The sequence below is a fragment of the Sciurus carolinensis genome, chromosome 5, assembly GCF_902686445.1.
Source record: "Sciurus carolinensis chromosome 5, mSciCar1.2, whole genome shotgun sequence".
NCBI lineage: Eukaryota > Metazoa > Chordata > Mammalia > Rodentia > Sciuridae > Sciurus > Sciurus carolinensis.
In genome coordinates, this window is record NC_062217.1 from 141,947,385 (window position 1) to 141,967,931 (window position 20,547).

At 33.5% G+C, this 20,547-nt stretch overlaps 1 protein-coding gene across 1 annotated transcript in view; it reads left to right on the forward strand.

Moving 5' to 3' along the window:
• Tbc1d12 (TBC1 domain family member 12) overlaps positions 1 to 20,547 on the forward strand; it is an 82,604-nt gene that overhangs the window by 26,115 nt on the left and 35,942 nt on the right. The window contains exons 2-3 of the mRNA XM_047552881.1: positions 4,669 to 4,792; positions 19,139 to 19,254. Coding sequence (XP_047408837.1) covers positions 4,669 to 4,792; positions 19,139 to 19,254 — 240 coding nt within the window. The remainder of the gene's footprint in view (positions 1 to 4,668; positions 4,793 to 19,138; positions 19,255 to 20,547) is intronic.

Sequence of the window (20,547 nt, forward strand, 5' to 3'; positions counted from 1 at the left end):
ACTTGAGTTGTTTCTGCCTTTTGGCTATTTTGAATACTACTGCTAGGGTCATTGAGTCCTGTTTTCAGTTCTTTGGGGTAAAAATCTAGGAGTGAAATTTCTGGGCCACATGGTAATTCTGTGTTTAAACTTTAGAGGAATTACCAAATTATTTTCCATAGCTACTATAGCATTTTACTATCCATCAGGATTCTAATTTCTTCCCATCCTAACAACAATTAGTGTGTGTGTGTGTGTGTGTGTGTGTGTGTGTGTGTGTTTTAAATAACAGCCATTCTAGTCATTGTGAAGTAGTATCTAATTGTGGTTTTGATTTGTATTTTCTTAATGACAAGTGAATTTGACTCTTTTGTGTTTAATGACTATTTGTAGATCTTCTTTGAAGAAACGTGGTATTAAAATATTTTGCCCACTTTTAACTGTGTTGTTTGTTTACTTTTTATTTATTTTTGTTGAGTTACAGGTGCTCCTTAGTGCCTGGATACTACACTTATATAAGATATGGTTTGTAAGTATTTTTTTTGTTGTTGAATGGGTTGTCTCTTTGTTCTCTTGAAATTGTCCTTTGATGCCAAAAATTTGTTTGATTCCTTTTTATAATTTCTGTGTTTTTTATTTAAAGTTCTCATTTGGTTCGTATGTTGTTTTGTTTTCTCTCAATTTCCTTTAGTTCTTTGTCCGTGCTTTCCTTTAGCTCCTAGAGCACATTTTTTTAAAAGGTTATTGATTTAACATCTCTGAACAGTAATTTCATTGTCTGGACTTTCTTAGGGATGGTTTTTGTCCTGCCAATGACCTCTACTTCTTGTTTCTTTGTATGTTTTATAATTTTTTTAATTGAGAATTGGACATTCTGAGTTTTATACTGTGGGAAGTCTGTTTCTCCCACTCCTCAGAGATTGTGGATTTGCTTGTTGAGGGTTGGATCCATCTGTGACCTTTCTAAGCTGTTTTTGCAGTGTGTGATCCTTGTTCTATGTAGTCAAAAATTTCTGTTCTAATCCTCGCATATACTTTAAATCATCTCTGAGTTACCAGTGACACCCAATTCAATGTAAATGCTGTGGAAATAATATGCTATGTTCATACAGACAATGTTTTTCAAATGTATTGAATCCATGATTGGTTGAATCTGAGGGCCAGTTACACTTGGTACTCGTCACAGAGTCCTAGGAGGAGGCCTCTGGTCTTACATGAGACGAAGGAAGAATTGACTCCTTTCCATCTTATGATAAAAGGTGCTTAAGTTTTGTGGAGAAATTGGCTTTCTAAAACATTGGAAAGCAGAGCAGAGACATTCAGGGACAGATAGGCACTGATTGTGTTTCTTCCCCTTGGGACATAGTCTTGTTAATGCCAAATTGCTTTGAAATCCAGGGAAAAGGCACTGCTGTTGATAAGTAATCCTGATACAGAAGTATCCTGATTCCTTTAATGTCTTTACTATAATGAAATATACTGTAGTAAATTGAAATCATACTTTAGTACATGTTTTTCTCAAATGCATGTGACATACTTATTCTAAAAAACAAAAAACAAAAAAATTCTGTTCTATTATTTCTCTTAATGACCTGACAAAGATTTCTTTAAATGTCTGCTCCAAAAAGGGGGACAAAAAGGGATCTACCTCTTTTGGTGTTTTGATAGAAACCAACAGTGAAAGCTGCTACTGTGGAAAGGACTGAAACTGATATGTCTGTGCTAGTCCCTTCAGGCACTTCAGACCAATCAAAATGCTCAACCCCAGGGATTTTGTTTGTTTGTTTGTTTTTGAGGTGCTGGGGATTGAACCTAGGGCCTTGTGCTTACAAGGCAAGCACTCTACTGAGCTGTCTTCTCAACCAACCCCAGGTTTTTGAAGGACATCACCCTATTGTCCCTCAGTACTAGTTAGCCACTCCAGAAACATGGATTATTCCCATTGCCACAAGAGGCAGGCGTCTAAGGAATGGGGGAAGGTTGTTGCCTTGTGCATGTCTCTCACTTAGGAAAGATCAGTAGCCCTTCCCTTTACCAAGCATGCCCCTGGTTGTAAAAAGTGTCTGATCAGGTTCCAGAGTTCTGAAGTAGTTTATTCCAGTTACTCTCTCTAGTTCAGTTTTTACTTTTTTGGAGGAACTGGCCTCTACATCTTCCTATTCTGATATTTAGACTCAGTGATATCTTTTAAAATGCAGATGTTTTTCAGTTGATTAAACCAACTTCATAAATTTTCTTTTGTGGATCATGTTTTTGGTGGCATATCCAATAATTCTTTGCATAAACCATGGCAATCAAGATTTTCTCCTGGGTTTTTTAATGTGAATGGATGGTAGATCTTCTAGATAGGCAGGTCATGTGAAGACTTGTAAAGGAAGTATAACTTGGTGAGACTGTTGAGGGGTAGGGACAGGTTGACTGTGTGGGGCCTTTGGAGAGAATTGGCACATTGGTGCTCATAGAAAACCTTTGGTGGGGTCAGTTTTCATGACAAGAGTATGGTAAGAAAGCCATCTCCAGGCTGAGGCTGCAGGCTTGCTGAGGGACTACATTGTCTGGGCCTGAGGCTGAGCAGAATTCCACTGAATGTTCTCATACCCATACCACTGTCCCTCTGCAGCAGCTGGAAGCTACATGAGATCTCTCTTCTTCAATAAGGTACCCTCTGCTTAGAAAACCAAATAGTTTCATATTTCTTTTAAAAGAGAAAGGTTTAAAAGAATTTTGTTCCCACAGAGCATATATTGAAGGATAAATATGGAGTTAAGAAGAAGTGAATTGATAAATTGCAAACACACATCAGACATTGTTTAAATTAATAGACCATGAATTGTATCTTGAAAGTGTTTCTTGTAAGTATTACAGGTCCTCAGTATATTCATTGTCAAAAACCTCCCACCTAGAATTCTTATGAAGTAGAAAATTAAGTCACTATATATAGTCTCTGAGATGAAACCTCCAGAGTATTTCAAATAGAAATTACTTCTTGAGTCATCTCTTAATTTCTTTTGCACAACAAGGGAAATGAGAATGCTTTTTTTCCCCTTTTATATTGATTATTATTTTGTAGGGTCTTCTTAACATTATGTATTAAAAACATATATCCTAACTGCAAGAATGGGATCCTAATTAGAATAAGTATACTTCATGTATGTATGATATGTCAAAATATACTTTACTGTCATATGTCTAAAAAGAACAAATAAAGAGAAAAACATATTTCTTTATTATCACTATATTGTATTTTTAAGATATATATATGGTATTTTGAGTGTAGCTAACCCTAGTTATTTGGGAATTCAAATAATTTTTAACTATATGTGAATTTAGATTTTTCTTAATGTTCATTTTTATCATAGTTTATACAAAGGGTTGATAATTTAATTGGAATCATCAGTACCTTTTCTAATTAGTCCTTGATGGCTGTACTGTTTTAATAGGTAAATAGTTTGAATATCATCTAGGCTTATATACACAGATAGGTACTTAATTTGGTTGGTTAGGGTTTGATATAAGTAAAATTCTTGATTATTGTATAAGGTTTTTTTGTTTGTTTTTGTTTTTCATTTAGATTTTTTCAGCGAGAGATACTTTTCTTGGTTGTGTACTGACTCTTGCCCTAAACTTTCTTGTGTGTAGCTATCCTAGGACACATATACATATAGCAGTGGGGGATCAGTAGATGCATTTTTATTATAAATCATAAAATATTACTGAAAGGGACCATTATTTTTAAATATTATACAATTCTTCAAACCTTTTATATAGGTTCTTTTAAATTTTTTTTTTGTTCTCATATTTTTGGCTTTTATTGTCAAGTATATGAATCGTTAATTCAAAGCAAATATTTACATTTTATTTAATTGTGTATCTCCTTAATATCTTTGTTAATGATTCTTCTAATAACTCTAATATAAATGCTAATATAAAATAACACCAATATTTTTATTGGTGCATTATAATTGCACATAATGGTGAGATTTGTTGTTATATGTTTGTAAATACATGCAATATAATAGTCTAATTTGGCCAATATTCCCAGTGTTTCCCCTTTCCCTTCCTTCTTCCCTCCCCCAGGTTCCTTTCCCCTTCTGATCTCCCTTTGATTTTCATGAGATCCACCTCCCCACTCTGCTATCTTCCTTTTAGTTTTTCTTCTCTAGTTTCCATATGACAGAAACTATCTGACCCTTGACTTTCTTAGTTTGACTTTTTTGGCTTAACCTAATGTTCTCAAGTTCTATTCATTTTTATACAAATGATATAATTCCATTCTTCTTTATGAAAACCTGGTATTATTATTTTTGGGGAGTACCAGGGATTGAACTCAGGAACACTTGACCACTGAGCCATATCTCAAGCCCTATTTTGTATTTTATTTAAGGGCAGGGCCTCACTGAGTTGCTTAGCACCTCACTTTTGGTGAGGCTGGCTTTGAACTTGTGATCCTCCTGCCTCAGCTTCCCGAACTGCTAGGATTATAGACAGGTGTGCGTCATTGTACCGGACAAAAAACCAGTATTCTTAATTGAGTCCTGTTAGGTTAAGAAATAGCAGTGTAAATAATAGAAATAATTTTCTTTAGGAGTATTTTTCATTTTCTTTGGGAATAAACATAATTTAAAAATTACTATTTAATAGTTCCCTGGTTATAAAATACACAGTTCATGTAACTTTTCTGTTTTTCAGAAACCTTTTCCCAAAAAGAACAAAGGAACTCAAATCGGTTGTCCATAGTGCTCCTGGTTGGAAATTATTTGGTAAAGTCCCTCCCAGAGAGAATCTTCAGAAAACTTCCAGAATCATTCAGCAGGTAAATACTAATATATGACTATATACTTTACCATAGATTTTTAAGCATTCTTTTTGTTAATGACCACATTCATTTTTATTTTTCTAGATACAAACTTTTAGGATCATAGATATTTATAGTAATCTTATTTTTTAAAAAAAGGCCACAATATTCTGATTATATTTTATGGTTGTGATAATTCTTTAAAGTAGCAGAACATTGATTTTCTTTCCCAATTATTCTTTGGATAGCTTAAAAAAAACTTAGTCAATCACTCTCACCAGATACTTTGACTTCCAGTTGCACTTGATAACATTTGCCAGTTGTACAGATTTTATGTATATTGCTAGCTGTGAACTGATGATAGAGTAAAAAGCAAAAGTTGAGTAGATTATGTGGTCAAATTCTGTCGTTTTTCTAGTGTTCTGTCTAAAATAAGGATTTTTGGAAAGAGTTGCCACACAGTCTGTTTCTAGCAGTTCAGAAACCAGTGCTTCTAATAGTTATATTAATATCCACATTTTTGAGTTGTTAAGACTTTCAAATCTTATTTGACTCCTGAACTTGTGTTTCTCAGTACTGGATCAATTAAACTGGATCAGTTTGAATTCATAGAAGTTATTGCTTTGAATTTCATAGAAGTTGTTGCTTAGAACAAGATACATAATGAATTTCCTGTTTTTTCTCCTGAATTGCAAGATTTAACATAGCCAACACCTATAAAAAGAATCACATTAAGGCAATAATCATCATTCAAATTGGAAAAAAAAAATTTGGTCTAAGGAAATAATATAGAGAAGTAATTTTTATAACATTGTTTAAAAACATTGTAGTTAATTTTGGGCTGGGGAGATAGCTTAGTCAGTAGAGTGCTTGCCTTGCAAGCACAAAACCCTGGGTTCAATCCCCAGCACCACAAAAAAAAAAAAAAAAAAAAAAAAAAAAAACCAAAAACATTGTAGTTAATTTTATTTACAGCTAATTGAAATAGTGAAAAGCTTATCTAACTGCTGGGAGTAAAACTAGAGTGTTGTCATTCCTAGACTGACCAGGTACCCTGGTATGCAGCAGTTTACGCACAGGGGAATCATGGGATATTTACTTTTTATGGTAAGTTCAGTGTTACTCCACATCCGTCAGATATGGTGAAGACTGGTAACCTGAAGAAGTACATAGTTTCAACACTAAGTGGTACTGCATGCTTTTTTGTGGCATCATATCTTTGTGACTGGTTTTTCTTAGGTTACTATGATAAAAAGCAAATACTGTATAGAAGTTAGTATGGGACAGAAAACAAGGGTGATGGTGTATAATCTGATTTCAGAGTTTGAGAAATTGTATGGTATATGATAGGCATACACACCCCATTAGTAATTTATTCTGGTTATTTAAGAATGAAATAAAACTTTGAACTTATGTATATTTCTTTTAAATGTTTGCTTAGTGGTAAGATATTAATTCTTATTAGATTGTTTGGATTTAAATACTTATTAAACAGAACCATTATTCTTTCTTTTGACTTAGGAGGTGCTGTTAAAAAAATGCTGAGGGCTGGGGATATAGCCCAGGTTGAGGGCACGAGGTCCTGGGTCCTATCCCAGCTTGAGGGAAAAAAAATTTACCGAGACACTAAGGGACTTGTTAACCAACAAAGGTTGGGAACCTCTGCTATTTTGACATCTTAAATTTTACCTCCTCTTTTTTATTTTAAAGTCTGAAAGTAACTGGTGTCTAGAATTTTTCCAGAAGACCAAGTTCGCCCTCTCGAGGCCAAACAGTATTCTTACTATTGAAAATTATAAAGGTATTGACTTTTTGGCGATTTATAGTATTTTCTTACTATGAGTCCCTAAGTCACTTACTGGTTGAATAACTGTTTTCTTTGGTGATATTCTGTTGTTTTCATTTTGGGAAGCTAAGGCCTTACATTTCTCTCTTTTAAATATATATTGTATGAAATTTAATGAGTGGTCAGGTAAAAAAACCGCTGTTATTTGTATGAGAAGAAGTGAAATTGAAATGTGGTTGCCATCCTCTACAGCCCCTTCTCTGGACCTTTCAGATGATAATTTCTCCACTTATTTTAATTTTTGAACTTTCCAGTTGTCTGTATTTTTGGTGTATTTTTCATATTTGTTTGTTGTCTTGCTTGTTGTCGATGGATAGTCAGACCCCTTTCCATATGTATTGCTTTCATCGTGTGACGGAGCATGTTCCTGCCCCTCCCTTTCTGCTTTCTCAGTCTTACTGGTGTGAGTTCTGTGCTGCTCATTTGTCTAACTTTGCTGTCTTCTTCCCTGCAATTGCCATTTTTAAAGTGGGCATTTTTTTTCTTTATAGCAAGGGTAAATTTGCAACTTTGACTCTGTTCCAACTTGAAAACACTTTCTCAGCTTTGAACTTTGAATTCTGTAAAATATTATAAATATAAAACTTTATTTAAGATTCTTTATCATATACTCCTTTCAAGTGGATTTTATATGTTTAGAATCTGAAGTTTAAAAAAGGAACACATTACCAGTGAAGTCATGAAGAATGCTAATCTGTCATATTTTAAGGTAGGGTCTTTATCTGTTAAGACTGTGGGAAACAAAGAGGTAGCTAACAATTCAGGTGTAAAACTGCCTGAAAAAATGAATAGGGGCTAAAAGTACTAAGGTCAAAATAAATTCCTTTTAACTTTCTATATGCCTCACTTGCTTTTTGAGTGGCAAAACATAAGATTTATTTAGATATTAAAGTGGTAATATTATTTCATTGTGCAATAATTTTTAAAGCAAGTATTTAGAAAGAATTTGCTATATTCTAAAGTATGAGTATAATGATTATTGGGCCAGAATTCTTTTTTTAAATTTTTGATGGAAAACCTCTATAAGATTATACACTCAGTAAATAGGAAAGTAAGATTTGGCTTATATAACTTTTCTCTATTAATTACTAATGGCATAACATGATTTTATTTTCTTTATAAAATATAAAACATTAAATGATAATGTGCCTCATTTGCATTTCCTGTCACATTTTTTAGGCTTTTTAAAATTCATTTTTTGTATTAAAAGCATGTATAATTATTTTCAAATATGTATACTTTTACATATGATATTATATCTAATTTTCTCCAGTTTATTTTAAGAACAATGTATCACCATATATATAATATTTATTTTTATATAAAATTTGTGTTTTACTTAACTTTTCAGAGATACACAAAATTTCTAAGTGAAAGCTGGTTATACATTTTTAAAATATTCTTATGGTAAATTTTATTAAAGGCCTGGTCAATTTTAGTTCTTTCAATGTTAACAATAAAAAAAACATAAAAAACATTTTAGGATGATAGCCAAGTCACACTGACTGAAGTTTGGCATTTAACTTTATGATCAATTCCCAAATCACAACAATATTTATGGTATTATTTTTTTGAGGATTATCACGTGTTCTCTTGCAGGTATGAAATTCCTGCTTGTGGCCTTTTGAACCAGTTGGTGAGCCATGATAAAAATTGCATCTATTAAATATAAATAGTACTTCAGTTATATTTTAATTCAGTTGACCTGGGTTTTTGGTTTTGAGAGAAAGTTGGAATATAGATAGTTTGTTTTCTAACCTTCAAACTGCAAGTGAGAATAATTTCAAATGAGCCATGTTATATATAATTATAAAACAATTACATCGGAGAGTGAGTATACGCTATTTATGCCAAACTGACATTCTTTCAGCAGAAAATGAACATCATTTCTTTCGGGTTAGACACTATTTTCATATTGGTATCCTTCATATAAAAACAAGATTGTAGTACTTAGATGACAGTGCAAGGTTTTCAGCACAAATGCCATTCTGAGTTAGTTAAGTTTTAGTTGAGTAGTTAAATCACTTTCATACAACTTGACAGGCAAGAATAAAAAGGGTTTTTTTAAGATACTGATTTCTTAATCTGAGCACTTCAGTCTGTCCAAAAGTAGAATTCTCCTCAGTTAAACCTTTGATTTTGAAACTTTTGAACTTTTAAGAACATTAACATAGACGACCATATATGTGCCCTGGGAGTAATAGTTAACACTTTGAAAGTGTTAGAGTTTAACTTTTCTGGTTATTAATGTTATTTTTGTTTATAGTATTATAATATTTGAAAATAAGTTCATTGGTTATGCTCTTGGTGTAAAATTTGGCTAAGTCCTACAAAAATAAAGTGCTTTATTCATCATTGTTAAATTGTGGAGAGGCTGGACTGTTTTCAGAATTTATTCTTGAAAAGTTCCTCAAAGTATTATACCCTTGCGTGTTTTGTTTTCCCCTTTTTTTACCTAATCTGTTGTCACCTTGAAAGGTAGTGAATAACTACCTTTGTAGCTCCATGTGTGTTCTTTATTCAGAATTGATAAATTATGCATATCCTACGTATGAATAAATTAACTTTCAAAAAAGGTTAATTTGTATGTTCTGAAGATTGAGAGATGAACTCGTAACAATTCTGGCCCTGTGCTTCTGGGACAGTGGAGATGTATCAATCTCAAAAGAGAAGCTTAAATTAATTAAAGAAGACAGAATTCAAAACATTTAAGTTTCCTCATGTTAGGCTAGAATTTTGAGGGAAATATTTTCCTATTATCAGAAACAGAGACTTAGAAATAATTTGTAGTTAGAAAATACTCTGAGGACCTGTTGTTTGATTACATGCATGCAGTTGATTATGAAACTTAAAATTTGATTCTTTCTATCTTTATCTTAGTTTTGTTTATTATGTTAGCCTTCAAATTAGAATAAATGAACAAAATTATGCTAATAACTGCCAAAATGAAGTTTACTGAGGTTCTCCTGTATATATCAGAAAGCAATGAAATGCTAAAAGTCCCTAAAAGTAATACACCCTTTATGTTTTGTTTTCGTGTTTATTTACCTAATCTTGTGTCACCTTAAAAAGGCCCAAGATTTCAGTTAAATTGGAAATGTGGTATGGTTTTTATCTCCCCTAATTTGATTCTAAAATAAAATTTAGGATCAGCAAAGGTATCATAATTGGCTATACTCTCTTGACTCCAAGCATATTTTCCCTAGCTTGAATGAAGTGGTGTTAGAGAGTTCTTTTATCTTGGACAGATTTTTTTTTTTTTTTTTAATGGTACTGAGAATTGAACTCAGAGGTACTATGTATACCACTGAGCTATCCCCAGTCCTTTTTAATTTTTATTTTTTAATTTTTTTTTTTGGGTGCTGGGGATCGAACCCAGGGCCTTGTGCTTATAAAGCAAACACTCTACCAACTGAGCTCTCTCTCCAGCCCCTAATTTTTATTTTGAGGCAGAATCTTGCTAAATTACTAAGACTGGCCTCAAACTTGCAATCCTCCTGCCTCAGCCTCCTGGGTCACTGGGAATAGGTGTGTACCACCATGCCCTGCCAGATATGGCATTGAGGTCTTAGAAACATGGAGAGTTTCTTTTGTTCCTGAAACATTCTTCTGGCTCTCTATAAACTGTTTACAGCATATAGGAATGGAGGGTTACTTACTAATGTGGTTTAACACTAACCCTTCAAGGGTAGTATTCCCATTGTTCACTAAACCTTCAATCAAGTCAGTACATGGATATTAGTGTATATATTAGGCTATTTTACTTTTTTATTCTTCCTCTTTATTTCTTGGGAGAAAATCTACTATTTGTTCTTTCTTCTTCCCAATCCCCATATTTACTTCTTTAAGAAATATTTAAAGGTTCCTACTATACCTTCTTTCTTGTATATCTCTTCAGGTATAGAACAGAAATCATCAGAATGTGGTGGAATGTGCTAGCAACTCAGGGTGTGACCTCAACGTTTGTAAACTCTAGGCCTTTCCTTTAGCAGAACCTGAAGAACAAAATTTTTAAACTCATCCTGGATTCTTCTTTAAGATCATCTGGCTTTCATTTTAATGAATACATAATTTATTTAACAAATATTGACTGTGTATAATACAGTATACATTGTTTAAGTTCTTGATATATAAATAAAAATGAGACCTAACCTTTGAGTTAGAAAGCAGAGTGAGAAAGAAATTGGGATACCCATTTCCCCTTTTTGGGTACACCTCCAGTGACCTACTTCCTTTGTATTGTCTTTGCCCTTTGTAAAAGATCATTTGGCTATATTTATGTGGGTTTATTTCTGGGATCTATGTTCTGTTCCATTGACCTTTGTCTGTCCTTTAACCAGTGCTACACTGTCTTGATTATTGTAGTTTTATAAGTCTTGAATTTGGGTAGTGTCAGTCCTCTTGACTTATTTTCTCATTCATAAGTTGGCTATTCAGGGTGTTTGACTCTCTAAAGTTTATAATCAGAGTGTCATTCACAGAGTAACTTGCTTAGATTTTCTCTGAAATTGTGTTGAATGTATAGACCAATTTGTGAAGAATTTACGTCTTGACAAGATTGAGCCTTTGTATCCATAAACATGGAATCTCTCTCCATTTATGTAGTTCTTTTTAGTATCTTTTATCAATTTCGTAGTTTTCCCATGGGATGTAGTATGTATTTGTGTGTGTGTGTGTGTGTGTGTGTGAGTGTGAGTGTGAGATTTATACCTGTATCATTTTTCTGATACAAGTGACTGATTCGTGTACGTTGAACTTGTATCCTGTAACTTTGGTGTAATTGCTTTATTTCCAGGAATTTTGTTGTTGTCATTGATTCTTTTGGACTTTTTCCATGGGTGACATATCATCTATGAACAAAAGCAGTTTATTTCTTCCTTCCCAACTAGTATAAACTTTTATTTCCTCTTCTTGTTTTACTGCATTAGCCAGGGATTTCAGAACAATGTTTAAAAGTGTTGGTGAGAGGAGACATTTTGTTTATTCTTGATCTTTGTGAGAAAACTTTTAGTGTCACTATTGAGTATAATGCTAACTGCAAGGGATTTTTTTGTAGAATATTTTAAATCGAGTTAAGGAAGTTCATTCTATACCTACTTTGTTGAGAGTGTTTATCATGAATGAGTATTGGATTTTGTCAGATGCTTTTTTTTGCATCTTATTCTTATGACCATGTATTTTTTTCCTTCATTAGCTTATTGATGTGATAAATTACACTAATTGATTAGGTTACTTTGTATAACTGGGGTAAATCCCACTTGACTGTGGTGTATAATTCTTATATACATTGTTGAATTTAGTTTGCTAATGTTTTGTTGAGGATCTTTGCATTTTTGTTCATGAGAGATAATGGTCAATAGAGTTCTATTTTTTTTTTTTTTTTTGGTAATGTCTTTGGTTTTGTTACTATAATATTGGCTTTATTAAATGAGTTAGGAAGTAGTCTCTGCATTTTCATTCAATTCAAAGAAGATTTTTTCTTTGTCATTTGGAATATCATTCTGACTTTGCAGACCCCATAAATGTATCTCCCAGACACATGGATCCTCTGATTACACATTGATAACAGTTACACAAGGATCTAAGATTTTTATCTTTAATTCATTACAGTCTAACCAGGTTCATTGGCACAGGCCTGTAACTCCAATTACTCAGATTGTTGAGGCAGGAGGATTGCAAGTTTGAGGCCATCCTGGGTAACCCTTTTTCAAAATAAAAAAGTCTGAGGTACATGTAGCTAGCTCAGTGGTAGAGCACACATGACTCATTCGTGAGGCCCTGGGTTCAATTCCCAGTATTCCCCAAAGATTTATTACAGTCTACCTTCAAATAATATTAAAGCACTCAAGTGTATTATAAGAACTTAACAATAGTATACTGCCATTATCTCTCTTCTGATTTTTGTTCTCTAGACTTCATAGTATAATTACATATTTTGGTTTTAAATAGTCAAATTTCTCTAAAAATTAAAATGAGTAAAATATGTTTATCCATACTTATTATTTTTGTTATTTATGTTTCTTCATGTAAATTTCACATTTCCATGTGATTCACTTTTTCTGCCTGAAGAATTTCCCTTAAAATATCTTGCATATCTACAGACAATAACTTCTCTTAGCTGCCCAGCATGGTGGCACATGCCTGTAATCCCAGTGGCTCAGGAAGCTGAAGCAGGAGGATCGTGAGTCAAAGCCAGCCTCATCATCATAGTGAGACCCTGTCTCTAGATAAAAAATAATAATTTAAATAAATGGCTGGGGATATAGCTCAATGGGAAAGCACCCCTGAGTTCAATCCACAGTACCCTGCTGCAGAAAAAAAGTTATCTTAGCTTTTACTTGTCTGAAAATACTTTTATTTCACATTCATGTTTGAAAGATATTTTCTCTTGGTATAAGATTCTGTCAACAGGTTTGGTGTTATTTCCCCCTTCCCCTTCAGGAATTTTAAGATTTTTCTATTGCATTTTTAAAAGTTTTTTTTATTTGTTCTTTTTAGACATACATGACAGTAGATTGCATTTTGACATATTATACATACATGGAGTATAACTTCCCATTCTTGTGGTTGTACATAATGTGGAGTTATACTGGTTGCATATTCATATATGAACATAAGAAAGTTATGTCTGATTCATTCTACTGTCTTCCCTATTCCTATTACCCCCTCTTTCTTTCATTCCCCTTTGTCTAATCCAATGAACTGTGTTCTTCCCTCTCCACACCTTATTGCGTATTAGCTTCAGCATATCAGCAAGAACATTTGGCCTTTGGTTTTAGGGGATTAGCTTATTTTACTTAGCATGATAGCCTCCAGTTCCATTTATTTACCAGCAAGTGCCATAATTCCATTCTTCTTTATAACTGAGTAATATTCCATCATATGTATTTTTTTAATTCATTCATCTGTTGAAGGGCATGTAGGTTGGTTCCATAGCTTAGTTCTTGTGAATTGAGCTGCTATAAACATTGATGTGACCAAGTCACTATAGTATGCTAATTTTAAGTCCTTTAGGTGTATGCTAAGGTCTGGGATAACTGTCAAATGGTGGTTCCATTCCAAGTTTTCTGAGGAATGTCCGTACTGCCTTCCAGAGTGGTCGCACCAGTTTGTTGTATTACTTTTTGACTTGCATGATTTCAGAGAAGTTCGTAGTCATTTTCACATTTAGTTCTTTTTATATAATTACTTTTTTCCTCTTCTAAGGTTTTCTTTTTAAAATGCTTTCATCAATTTGATTATGAAATCAAATGTTTAATTTAATTTTTAGAGAAAGTTGACTATTTAAAACCAAAATATGTCCTTTGGTGTGGTTTTATCTGTATTCTGATTAGACTTTGGTTAATTTCTTGGGTCTGCAGATATAGTTATCACAAAAGTTAGAAAAATTTCAGCCATTATTTCCTCAACTATTTTTCTCCCCAGCTGCAGCTACACATGCTTTATGCTACTTTATATTACTCTCTAAAATTCTGCTTGTACTTTTCCAATATATTCTCTTTCTGTGCTTAATTTTGAATAGTTTCTACTGCTTTATTCTTAAATTCATGATAATTCTGTAATTTCTAATATTCAAGGTCTGAAATTTTTATTGGAGGTTGTTAATTGTAGAAAAAACAGTGCAAAAGAAAGTAAACTTATTGACAGTTTCTTAGTTGTGGGGTAAATTAGTTCTAAAGAAAGTTATTCTCAACCTGAACTAAAAAAAAAAATGTTCATAATATAAGCCATAAAAGATTCATACAGCTACACATGCAACTTTACTGCTGGACAGAATAAAGTCATGCATTATTTAGCATTCAGCAATCTAAAATTTACAATATCTGGTATCCAACAAACAGACCTTCTGGAGGGTTTCTCTTCAATGTCTATGTATTCAGTGATGACTTTCCATTCTGGTTATTGGCAATGTGAATAATTCTTAGCCCTGCATGAGCTCTGAGATCTGTTTGGTTACAGATCCCCAATAATTATTCTTTCCCCAGAATTTTTTTTCCCCCAGCTTTGTAGTCTTTCACTTTATACATGCATTGGTTGGTATTCAGATAAAAGGCTGAATAGGACTGCTAGATCATTATCTGGTGCTCTTTCTTAGTGGAGGACTTTTTCCCCTGCTATTCTGTGTCAAAAATTCTAGTACCCTTTTCCTTTTCAAAGGAACAGCTAGCTTTGTTTGGGTTTCCACTTCCAACCTGATGTTCAGAATTGCTCCCAGAGGGCTGGGATGTAGCTCAGCAGCAAAGCATTTGCCTCTAATTTGCAAAGCCCTGCGTTGAACCCCTAGTTCCAAAAGAGAAAAGACAAGATTAAGAGCCACATACATAAAAAAAGTGAGGGTTGGGGTGAATGTAGCTCAGCAGCAAAGCACTTGCCTTGTAATCACAATTCCACTAGAATTTTTGCCAGACCCCACAGTAGTTATGATCATTAGACTTACCTTGTTTGTATCCCCTTTGTCAGGAATGGCAGATGTTGTCTTCAGTGAGAAAGCTGGTGTGAATTACCCAGTTCACTAAGTAGAAGTCTGTACTTTCTTTCTGAAGAAAAGAATTTTTTTTCAATGCTGGGGATCCAGTCCTTGCACATGGTAGACATGTGTTCTACCACACCCAAAGTCCCCTTCCTTTGTTTATATAACTTTTAGGAATGTAGATGAAAATGAAATACTTACTTAAATGTTTAATTATATATTCAAATCATATGGTAGAGTGCATTCCTGAGACAGTAGTAAAGAATCAAAGACTGGTGCTCATAAACCTTAGTCAAACAGATTCCAAAGTTAACTAACTGTATAGAATATTTGTTCTAAAACCTGATGAATTCACCTGTTTGAGTTGGATTTTCTGTTTTTTGTAATAAAAAAATCTCAGTTAATAAATAGTAATCAATTTTGAAATTATTGATATGTGATATTTTGCTGTTTCTGAAACAATTCACAATTCTAATCACCTTAGAATGACATCTTTAATAATTTGTTCATCAAATACTTGATCTACTCAAGGTGTAGAAATCTATACCATCAAATAAGAATGGATTAATACCATGTTTTTAAGTTTTAAATTATTGTCCTCTAGAAATTTACAGCATTGTTTTGTAAGCATGTATGTTGGGAAATGGTACAATTCAACTTCTTTCATGTGAAAAATATTTGAGTGGCTGTTCTCTACAAAGTCATTCTTTAGGCAGATACATAAATGATATTCTAGCTGCTTCACTTGAGTTGCATTCTACATTAAATACGTACTTACATTGTTAATTTTTTATGAAAGACTGCTTTTATCAAAGCTTGGCTTTTCCCAAACTTTCATTTTTTTCCTCCAATTTGTTCATGAAGTCTAAATATTTTTGCCAGTGAAAAGCTCCATTATTTAACCTATTCCTTTCCAACCTTATTTTCCATTTTTCCTATTCAGTGGGATTAATGTGTTTTCCTGACCTATGTCTTTGGTTGTTCCCCCTTGCTGATTCCTTTTCAATATTTTCTATGTATTTAAATAACATTTATCCTTTTTTGCTCTGTTCTGATGCCACCTCTTTATTTAAACTTTGTCTGTTACCAGCCTGAGTGATCTCTCACACAGTACATCATATTTTTTTTGTTGTAACTAATGTTCAACAGTACTGAATAAGTTAAACAAATGCTCTTGATTTCTAGTCCAACCTTTTTAGGGGCGAACCTATTAATAAATTAATTATTTCATGTTTTTCTGTGCATTTATACAGAATATGTATGAGTTAATTTGGTTATTTCTTTTGGCTCGCTAGTGGAGAGCATACCTCTATAGGCTTAATGATATTTGTTTAATTTTTTTGGCAGTATTTCAGGAATTGGTGATGGGTGTCTCACATTACATCTTACAGAAAACACACATACTGCCTGGTGGTCTCTTTGTAATATTTAGATGGATCAGTGTTTCAGGTATTGCCAGCCTGATTCATATCTCTGAGCTTTGAGTCCTTTCCCTTTTTTTCTTTCTTTTCCTCCTCCCCCTCCTCCTCTTCCTCCTCCTCTTCCTCTTCTTCTTCTTTTGTTTTGGTGCTGGGGTTTGAACCCTCACACATGGTAGAGCAAGTGCTCTACCATTCATCTATACCTCATAGACCCAGTTCCCGAGTCTTTCACTGAATGATTTCTGTCAATCTCTTTCTTGTTAATTGTCATAAATGGCTACCTCACTGTTAATATAACAAGATAGTAGATATTTGAAAGCCAGGCACTGGAGCTAGTCTGCCTGCTACATATGACCTTTAGCAAGTAAGTGTACACCTTTTATACCCATTTTCCTTTATTTGAGGTGTCTGATAGGGTTGCTTAAGTATTAAATGTGCTAAGTGTTCACAGTGCATGATACATAGTGTCAATCAGTACTAGTTGCTATTAATATATTGATTTAGAAGTTCGATTTGCTTTGTATGCATTTGGCACTTGTTTGCATGGAAAATGCTTTATTGGATAATATGCTTTGAATTCAGTGAAACTGAGTCACAGTGTAGGAAAATAAAATACTATTAAATTATACAAAATTTGAATTTTAACAAATCCTGTATTAATAGCAGAATAATAATCTATTACTCTGAAATTGGTAAAGAAAAAAAGAAACATTGAACATTAGGATTATATCCTGGATGTTAGGAAAGAAAATTTTAAAAGACCAAAAAAAAAGTGACCTGATGACTTTTGACTCTGAAAGGCTAATAGGTGTTCATAAACCTGGGCACATATGTTAAATAATTTGAGAAAGGAGAAATCTCAGTACACTTATGCAAGGGAACTCTCAGATTAATTGAGTATAGACTTAGTATTTGACAGAGATGCAGAACTAAAGGTGAGTGTTAAACAGTGATACAATCCTTTATAAACAGTGTCTAGAATCCCGAAATAAGCTGAAGTTTATAGAGAATTCCTAAGAAAACATAGGTCATTTAAAAACATTTTATCTCAAATAAGATTAGGGTTCAGTATCACCAAATTTTTAAGAGGAATAGAACCATCAGTTCACATTTTGTAATCGTCTGATTCAGTAGGGAGAAATAATCTTTGAGTTGTAATACTAGAGATGGAGACAATGTTATACTAGAATAAAATTAATTATAGGTCATGGTGGTTAAGCCCCTAATAAGTGAAACATCTGACCATTTTAAGCCATTTAATTTTCTTTGTATAAATTAATGTCTTCTCAAAGATCTAGTCAACTTGTGTCACTCATAAAATCATTGAGTAATCTTTGTGAATTTCATGAAAATATAATTGGTACTTGTTGCTGATCAGATGCTCACTTGGTTTTTTTAGAAAGGGGAAACTGTGGGTTCTGTCAATTACAAGCTAGTAAATTTGTTACTAATCTTTGGCAAATAAATTTCATAAAGTTGTGAATGTTTATGAAAGAATGCTTAAATGGAAAATTTTAAACGAATCCATCAAGAACATATTATGGCCATGTTTCCATGTACAAACAGAGAAACAGCATGTATCCCATTTGTTTACAATTAAAAAAAAAAAAGAACTCATTATGGGACTGGGGATGTGACTTTGTGATAGAGCACTTGGCTAGAACACATGAGATCCTGGGTTTGATCCCAGCTCTGCCAAAAACAAAAACAAAATCTTGTATGCCGAGAATAAATACCATCACTTATTAGGGGGAAAAAAGGCCAGGCTTGATGGTGCATGCCTGTAATCCTAGTGACTTGGGAGGCTGAGGCAGGAGGACTGTAAGTTTGGGGCCAGCCTCTTCAATTTAGCTCGAGATCCTTTTTCAAAACATAAAGGGGGAGTCTGGGGATGTAGCTCACTAGTAAAGTGACTGTGGATTCAATACGCAGTACCACTAAAGAAAATAAAGAGCATATTATGTCAAATTCTTTAATAGGATTATCAGTTTCAATGAATTAGAGAAACATTATAGAAAGTTTCTTAGTTCTAGTTAATTGTTTGACGAGAGTTTCTTAGTTCTAGTTAATTGTTTGACGAGAGTTTGGGGCCATATATTTGGATAAGATGTGTTGGTAAAGTATAAAATATAGAGTAAGTAGTAGTTAGATGCAACAGAGGGTTAACAATCTAAAACCACCATTTTATTTGAGGTTCAATGTTACCTTGGAGAAAGCTCTTCAAAGTATTACAACAGAATTGTCTGTATTCTATCTCAACATTTCCATTGCTGAACTGACTAAATAAAGCTTAAAAAATAGATTTATCTGCTTATAGATTATTGAAAGCTGGATTTGGATATTTGATACTATAGAAGATAATAAAAAGCACGTCCTTAAATCCTTTCCTAATTGAGTATATTTCTGTCTTTCCTTCTCCTTACACACTTTGATACTTTGTATGTAAAACAAATTCATAATTTAGGTTGCTTCAGGAAAATAATGACATTTTTTTATCTCCCTGATATTTTTACCAAATAAATGTATGACTTGTATATAGTTTTTATTATAACATAATGTCTTTAATGTTACAGATTTAATAATATGAACTGAAAATCTGTACATAAACTATATCTCATGTACTATAGGAATATGAAGCACGAACAGGGAGGACCTGTAAACCACCACCTCAGTCTTCAAGACGAAAGAATTTTGAATTTGAGCCACTTTCTACCACTGCCTTGATTCTTGAGGATCGACCATCGTAAGTATTTAGTGATCATCAGGAGCTCTATTATGTTTTAAATTTAGATTTAATTTTGTTCACTCTTTCACTTAAAATGTATCAATAAATCAGTGAAAATAATTTTTAAAAAAATTTAAATCCCAATCATTTATCCTAAAATTATTAGGAGAGACCATATTGATGATATTAAATTCTTAGGCATATTTTCTAGAAATCTCTATGAGCTAATATATAAAAACAAAATCTTGGCTTTTACTCGGTGTGGTACCTGTGGTCCTAGCTACTTGGGAGACTGAGGTGGGAGGATCACTTGAACCCACAAGTTCAAAACCAGCCTGGGTGCCAGGAACAGTGAGTGGAGCACGCTTGTAGTCCTAGCAACTTGGGAGGCCAAGGCAGGAGGATCACAAAGTCAAAGCCAGCCTTAGCAACTTAGCAAGACTGTCTCAAAATGAAAAATTTAAAAAAGGGCTGGTGTGTGGCTCAATGGAAACAAAAACAGCCTAGGCAACATATCAAGACCTCATCACAAAATCAGAAACAAAACTTGGTTCTTTATGTCTCTGTCTGTTTCAACATTCTGCTTCTTACCTTAATATTATGGGGAAATTATATTTTTTTCCTGACATTTGGTATGTACTTAAGATGTACTTGTCCTTGCCCTTTATACCATGTAACTACTGAATGTCAACCAGTTCGTATACTATTTTTTTTTTATTCATTGTACACAAATGAGGTACAACTTTCGTCTCTGGTTGTACACGAAGTAGAGTCATATCATTTGCGTAATCATACATGTACATAGGGTAATGATGTTTGTCTCATTCTATTATCTTTCCTTCCCCCACCCTCTCCCCTCCCCTCATTTTCCTCTATACTATCCATCCTTCCTCCATTCTTGCCTCCCCCCAACCCCCGTTTTGTATCATCATCCACTTATTAGAGAAATCATTTGGCCTGTTATCAAGGATGTGGGCAAGAAAGGTACACTCATACATTGCATTGCTGGTGGGGTTGCAAATTGGTGTAACCACTCTGGAAAGCAGTATGGATATTCCTTAGAAAACCTAGAATGGAACCACCATTTGACCCAGCTGTCCCACTCCTTGGTCTGTAACCAAAGGACTTAAAATCAGCATACTATAGTGATGCAGTTGGTGTACTAGTAAGAATGTATTTTCAGTGCATTCTACTCAAAATGCATGTATATATATGTAAAGAGTACTTCTGCAAGGACTTTTGCTCAGCAGCTTCTGTTCAAACTCAGACTGATACACTGTTATTAATCAGTGTGACCAGAGATTACTATTT